The following is a 7,292-nucleotide window of genomic DNA, read 5'->3' as shown; positions in this document are numbered from 1 at the left end:
TGGACCAGGTCATTTTATCTCCATGAAACGGAGGGTGGCCTATACCTGGTAGGGGAGTACAGACAATGGTCGGGAACCAGTGGGGGCCGGGTGAAGATGGGTTGACCAGTCTGGAAATGCAACCAGGCTTGTCCATACTCAGCTTTGCCTTCAACCTGACCACCACTGGTTCCCGACCAATGTCTGTACTCACCTCCCGGGAATAGACCACCCCCTGACCCATGGAAATAAAATGACCCGGTCCACATTCTTTGTTACTGAAAGACTTGACGCCAAGCTGAGTATGGACAAGTCTTGTTGCAAGTCTTTCAGTAAAGGACAACGTGGACCGGGTAATTTTATTTCCATGGGTCAGGGGGTGGTCTATTCCCGGGAGGTGAGTACAGATATTGGTCGGGAACCAGTGGTGGTCAGGTGAAGGTGGATTGACCAGTCTGGAAAGGAAGCCAAGCTGAGTATGGACAAGTCTTGTTGCAAGTCTTTCAGTAAAGAAGAATGTGGACTGAGCTTTTTTATTTCCATGGGTCAGGGGGTGGTCTATGTCGTGGGAGGTGAATACAGACAATGGTCGGGAACCAGTGGTGGCCGAGTGAAGGTGAGCTGACCAGTCTGGAAATGCAACAAGACTTGTCCATACTCAGCTTGGCCTCATTTCTAGACTGGTCAACCCAACTTCACCCGACCACCACTGGTTCCCGACCATTGTCTGTACTCACCTCCCAGGTATAGACCACCCCCTGACCCATGGAAATAAAAAAGCTCAGTCCACATTCTTCTTTACTGAAAGACTTGCAACAAGACTTGTCCATACTCAGCTTGGCTTCATTTCCTGACTGGTCAGCCCACCTTCACCCGGCCCCCACTGGTTCCCGACCATTGTCTGTACTCACCTCCAGGACCTCATTTCCGGGCGGGTCGACTTTAAGGCCTTTGCCCTCAGAAGGGTTCTTTCTGGTTGGAGTTCCTCAGGGACACTTGTGGGACCCTCTCAGGAAATACAGCGTAACATTCCTTCTAAGGGGTCCGGGGGATCACATTTCCTCTGCTGAGGCCCTACCTCTCTCAGCAGGCCTCAGGTAGACCTTCACTCTAAAATTTGACTTTGACCCTCTCCACCCCGACATACAGTATATCCCAGGAGGCTGCAGGAGACGGGACACAGGACAGTCAGTGGGCGGAGCTTCGTGTGTCATGGGGGGGCGGCTGTCTGAACCTAGAAGAGGCAACCAGCTCCCCATGGATAAGGAGCACCAAGATGGCGGCATGGGACCCGGCCTGTGTCTCCTGAAGAGCGGATTGCTGGGGGACGATGCTGGATTTGCTGGGAAGGGGAGTATGTGAATTAATGCATTACATCCCTCACAGGTCTCTACATGGACATATATGGCATACGGATGTACACACCCATATCTACAACCTTCGTTAATATAGAGGTCCTTCAGGCACTTCCTGTTATGTGGTGACAACTCTCTGTCCGCATATCCTGATTGTGCTTCTGCGTTGTCACCCTGTCACACGTCCCTCACCCTCCCATGGGGACTTCAAGCGGCTGCACCGACACACCTTGCTCATACATGGCCCACTGTATGCAAGCTGGTGCATAGCAGAGCAATGATATACAGCCAATGCTGCTGCATGTAGACAGGAAGTGGCTGTGCCACCCAGACTCCGCCCCCCATATCATTGATACGATGCATCCGTCCTCTGTCATGCCCAGGCTCCGCCCCTCACACCATGTTTTGTCCTCTACTACATCAAGGCTCCGCCCCTCACATTTATACGATGTATTCGTCCTCTAGGTCCAGGACACCCAGGCTCCGCCCCCCACACCTAATACACAGACTTCGCCCCTCACATACTATGCGGTGTCCTTTCCAGGCTCCGCCCCTCACATTACGTACCCGTCCTCTATGACACCTAGGCTCCACCCCCTCACACGACGTATCCGTCCCCTAGGACACCCAGGCTCCGCCCCCTCACACTGACAGAAGGTATCACCGCTGACAATGTAAACAAACAATTGCGCAATACATTTTCTCTCCAATTCCCGTCCAGTGAGCTGACACCCTGCCCTGCACTCTCCGCCAATCAGCGCTCTGACCCCTCCCCCTCCGCTGCGGTGACAGCCCTGTGTCCCCGCCCAGTCCGGGGGTCTCTCTCTTCTTCCTAGTCGTTGAGTTGTCACCTGATCGCTGGATCTGATAGAGTCTCCGAGTCCCTGTGGGTGTAGGCGCGGCTGGATGTGTCTATAGGGCGGTGCACCCCCTCCCCCCTGGATGTACAGACACATCATGTCCCCCATACTGGGAGTCCTCACCGCTCTGCTCCTGTGCTCCCCGGGTTCCGGGGTCCCCCTGTCCGCTCACACCCCCCCTATCCCGCTGGACTACACCTGGAAGAATGTCACCTGTACGGCCTGCAAGGCGCTCTTCACCGCCCTGGACATCAGCCTGCAGGTGAGACACTGGAGGGACACCAGTATGGCTGCTGGGGTACTGGGAGCGAAGGGGTTAATTGTGCCTGGCTTTCCGAGATTGAAGGGGTTAATGTGTGGCACTGGGCTGCCTTGCAAGGGGTTAACTTATTGTCCTAGGCTGGGAGGGAAGGGGTTAATTCATTGCACAGGGCTGCTTGGGAGGGAAGGGGTTAATGCGTGTACCGGCCCTTTAATAATGCCATGGGGGTGGGGTATAATTATGTGATATGACCCCCGTAATTGCCCCGGAGCTCTCTGGGGGAGGGGGTCACATCGGGAGCTCTGCCAGGGAAGGGGTCAATACATGTGACTGGCATCATGTGAACTTCATTTACTGGGGAGGTCACATGACCAGCCCTCTGCACCAAGTCATGTGACGGCCTGACCCTCAGCGGAGGGCCCCCCAGATTTATAATCCCAACCCCTCCCTCCCTGCTATTGGTCTGGGGGCTCCAGTGAGGGAATAATCGGCTACGATCGCCCACGGGGTGTGAAGGGATCGGACGCGGGGACAATTTGTTCGCTGTTTGCACGTTAAATTAAATTAGATCTGGGAAATGGATCCCCCATCAGATCCTCTGATTCCCCCATCAGATCCTACGATTCCCCCATCAGATCCTCCCCATTAGATCCTTCCCATCAGATCCTCCCCATCAGATCCTCCGATTAGATCCTTCCATCAGATCCTCCGATCCCCCATCAGATCCTCCCCATCAGATCCTCCGATTAGATCCTTCCCATCAGATCCTTCTATCAGATCCTCCGATCCCCCATCAGATCCTCCCCATCAGATCCTCCGATCCCCCATCGGATCCTTCCCATCAGATCCTCCCCATCAGATCCTCCCCATCAGATCCTCCCGATTAGATCCTTCCCATCAGATCCTCCCCATCAGATCCTCCGATCCCCCATCAGATCCTCCAATTAGATCCTTCCCATCAGATCCTCCGATCCCCCATCAGATCCTCCCCCATCAGATCCTCCAATTAGATCCTTCCCATTAGATCCTCCCCATCAGATCCTCCCCATCAGATCCTCCTCATGAGATCCTCCACATCAGATCCTCCACATCAGATCCTCCCCCATCAGATCCTCCTCATCAGATCCTCCACATCAGATCCTCCACATCAGACCCTCCCCATCAGATCCCCCATCAGACCCTCCCATCAGATCCTCTGATCTCCGATCCTCCCCATCAGATCCCCCATCAGACCCTCCCATGAGATCCTCCCCATCAGACCCTCCCATCAGATCCTCCGATCTCCGATCAGATCCTCCGATCCCCCATCAGATCCTCCCATCAGATCATCAGATCCTCCCCATCAGACCCTCCCCATCAGATCCTCCCCATCAGATCCTCCACATCAGATCCTCCGGTCCCCCATCAGATCCTCCGATCAGATCCCCCCATCAGATCCTCCGATCAGATCCCCCCATCAGATCCTCCACATCAGATCCTCCCCATCAGACCCTCCCATCAGATCCTCCGATCTCCGATCAGGTTCCCCGTCCTCATCATGGTTCCCCCGTCCTCATCATGGTTCCCCCGTCCTCATCAGGTTCCCCCGTCCTCATCATGGTTCCCCCGTCCTCATCATGGTTCCCCCGTCCTCATCATGGTTCAGTTCCCCCGTCCTCATCATGTTCCCCCGTCCTCATCATGTTCCCCCGTCCTCATCGGGTTCACCCGGGGTGAAACTCTTGTTGTTTTCAATCATTAACCCCTTCACACCCGGAGCCATTTCTCATTTTCAAAATCTCAGTTTTTGTCTAGAAACCCCCCAAATGTGACCGCAGGTGACAGGTCCTCTTTATAGAGACATGGGAGGGGGGGGGGGCCCTAATGTCACCTCTACACTCTGCTGCCGACCAATCAGCACCCTGATCCTCTGTTTTGGCAACTGAGTTGGCAACTCCGGCCTTCCAGCTGTGCTTTAACTACAAATCCCATCATCCCTCTGCCTCTGGGGGTCATGCCTGCGGCTGTCTGAATCTTGCAATGCCTCATGGGACTTGTAGTTCCACAACAGCCGGAGTTGCCCACCCCTTGGTTCACCCGGCCTCAGTACTCCTCTCCGCAGCTCTCAGCCATGACGCAAGCAGCGGGAGGGGTTATGCAAATATCACACTGCCTTGATGGGCGGGGTCAACCTGGAGCAGTGGGCGGTCCTAGGCAGGATGCGTTTATCTAGTGGCATTGTATCATTAATACATCACTTCCTGTATTCTATATCATGGTACAGCAGAGCTCAGACTGAGGGGAGGGGAAGCAGCACCAGGAGCAAATCAGATATGCTGCAGTGCTAACACAGAGCATGCTGATAGGAGGGGAGAGCAGCGTGATGAGCTCATCACTCTGCTGCTTCTCCTTTCATTGTCCGGTCCGGGTGGGGAGGAGAAACTGCAGCAGGTCCTCCCCGCTATCAGCTAGGGGGTGTGCTATGTGGCAGAGCTATGTAAATCTGAGGACTGGCTGGACAGAAGTAGAAATGCTGCAGGTTTTCCGGCTCCTCTTCGGAGGGACTGTCAGCGCGGTTGTTGGCGACTGTCAGCGGCTTCCATTAAAGAGAGGAAGTGGTCGGACGTGATGAGTGGTAGAGGAAGGGGGCGGAGTCTGTTCTCTGACCGCGCTGAGCTTCCAGCACAGAGATGACATCATCGTGGTGAATGGGGGGGATGGGCTGTCAGTGTAGATCTCGTGTAGCGGATCGTCCGTCACGCAATGTTCGGTGTCCATGTAAACGAGGCGTGTTAACTGCATGTTTGCTGGGGCAACACGGTGCTGTGCGCTGAAGACAGGTAGTGGTCAGCTGCAGGTCAGGAGGTGGTCAGCTGCAGGTCAGGAGGGGGTCAGCTGCAGGTCAGGAGGAGGTCAGCTGCAGGTCAGGAGGTGGTCAGTTGCAGGTCAGGAGGTGGTCAGTTGCAGGTCAGAAGGGGGTCAGCTGCAGGTCAGGAGGTGGTCAGTTGCAGGTCAGGAGGGGGTCAGCTGCAGGTCAGGAGGTGGTCAGCTGCAGGTCAGGAGGTGGTCAGCTGTAGGTCAGGTGGTGGTCAGGAGGGGGTCAGCTGCAGGACAGGTAGTGGTCAGCTGCAGGTCAGGAGGTGGTCATCTGCAGGTCAGGAGGAGGTCATCTGCAGGTCAGGAGGTGGTCATCTGCAGGTCAGGAGGGGGTCAGCTGCAGGTCAGGAGGGGGTCAGCTGCAGGTCAGGAGGGGGTCAGCTGCAGGTCAGGAGGAGGTCAGCTGCAGGTCAGGAGGTGGTCAGCTGTAGGTCAGGAGGGGGTCAGCTGCAGGTCAGGAGGAGGTCAGCTGCAGGTCAGGAGGTGGTCAGCTGTAGGTCAGGAGGGGGTCAGCTGCAGGTCAGGAGGAGGTCAGCTGCAGGTCAGGAGGTGGTCAGCTGTAGGTCAGGAGGGGGTCAGCTGCAGGTCAGGAGGAGGTCAGCTGTAGGTCAGGAGGTGGTCAGTTGCAGGTCAGGAGGTGGTTAGCTGCAGGACAGAAGGTGGTCAGTTGCAGGTCAAATGTACATGTCAATGCATTGTGAATGATTTCAGCAACATCTTAAACTGATGTCATTGATATAGTCCCGGGGCCCCCCAGCACAGGGCCTTCTGTGGCCCTTTTTTTTTATTCAAATGGGTTTTGCAATTCCATACAAGTCTATGGGACTGAAAAACCTGCTTGAAGCCGGTGGAATGCAGGTCAGGGGTTGGTCAGAAGCTGGTCAGGGGTTGGTCAGAAGCAGGTCAGGTGGTGGTTGAAATGCATCCTGAATGATCTCGGCAGCATCCTGGACAGATGTGATTGATGGAACCCCGGGGCCCCTCGCCCCCCCGGGCCCTCAGGCCGTCATTATAAGAATGTCTCATCTTTTATTTTCTGTCTGTGTCTGCAGCTGGAGAGTAACATGGATCTGGTGGCGTCGGTGGCGGTGAGGGTGTGTCAGACTTTGCACCTGGCGGAGCCCAGTGTCTGTGAACAGGCGGTCCAGCTCTTTAAGGAGGACATGATCACGGCGTGGGTCCTCTCCGTGCTGCGCCCCTCCGAGGTCTGCGGCCTGCTCCTGGGCACTGAATGCGGCCACTGGGATTTAGGTTCGGACTGGAATATCACTCTGCCGGCTGTGCCCAAACCCCCAGTACAGCCACCCGTTCCCCCGCCGCCGGGGTCTCCGGTCTCCCGCGTCCTTTTCCTGACGGATGTCCACTGGGACCACGGCTACTACCCGGGGGGCCCGATTACCTGCAAGGAGCCCCTATGCTGCAGGGACCACGCATCAGGAGGAGGCCACGGGTCGGCTGGGTACTGGGGGGAATACAGCAAGTGCGACATTCCTCTGCACACCATCGAGTCTCTTCTGCGCCATGTAGCCAGCAGCGGCCCCTATGACCGGGTCTACTGGACAGGAGACATACCGGCCCACAATGTATGGGAGCAGACCAGGGCCGAGCAGCTGAACGCCCTGAAGACCATTACTGGGCTGATCAAGAAGTACCTGGGCCCGGTGCCGGTCTATCCTGCTGTGGGAAACCATGAGAGCGCGCCTGTCAATAGCTTCCCACCTCCCTCGGTGCACGGAAACCTGTCCTCCAGCTGGCTGTACCAGGCCATGGCCAAGGAGTGGAAGGAATGGCTCACCCCGGGAGCTCTGGAGACACTCAGGTGACTTGATGATGATGATGAATATCTATATATAGAATGTTTTTCTTCTACAGTTCAGGCTCCTCCATGTCCTGTCTCTTCCCACGTCCACCCCGTCCTCTCCCTCCCTCATGTCCTCTCCCTCTCGCCCCCGCCCTCATCCTCCCTCTCTCCTCCTCAGC

The 7,292-nt window shown here is 56.0% G+C and overlaps 1 protein-coding gene across 1 annotated transcript in view; it reads left to right on the top strand.

Annotated features, from left to right (window-relative positions):
* The first annotated feature begins 2,291 nt into the window (after positions 1-2,291).
* SMPD1 (sphingomyelin phosphodiesterase 1) overlaps positions 2,292-7,292 on the top strand; it is a 13,357-nt gene continuing 8,356 nt past the window's right edge. The window contains exons 1-2 of the mRNA XM_018571652.1: positions 2,292-2,456; positions 6,365-7,131. Of these exons, the coding sequence (XP_018427154.1) occupies positions 2,292-2,456; positions 6,365-7,131 (932 nt within the window). The remainder of the gene's footprint in view (positions 2,457-6,364; positions 7,132-7,292) is intronic.

The sequence above is a fragment of the Nanorana parkeri genome, unplaced genomic scaffold (genome assembly GCF_000935625.1).
Source record: "Nanorana parkeri isolate BGI_ZX_2015 unplaced genomic scaffold, ASM93562v1 scaffold1799, whole genome shotgun sequence".
NCBI classification, from domain to species: domain Eukaryota; kingdom Metazoa; phylum Chordata; class Amphibia; order Anura; family Dicroglossidae; genus Nanorana; species Nanorana parkeri.
The sequence above is the reverse complement of the archived record's forward strand: the minus strand, read 5'-3'. Positions and strand labels throughout refer to the sequence as shown.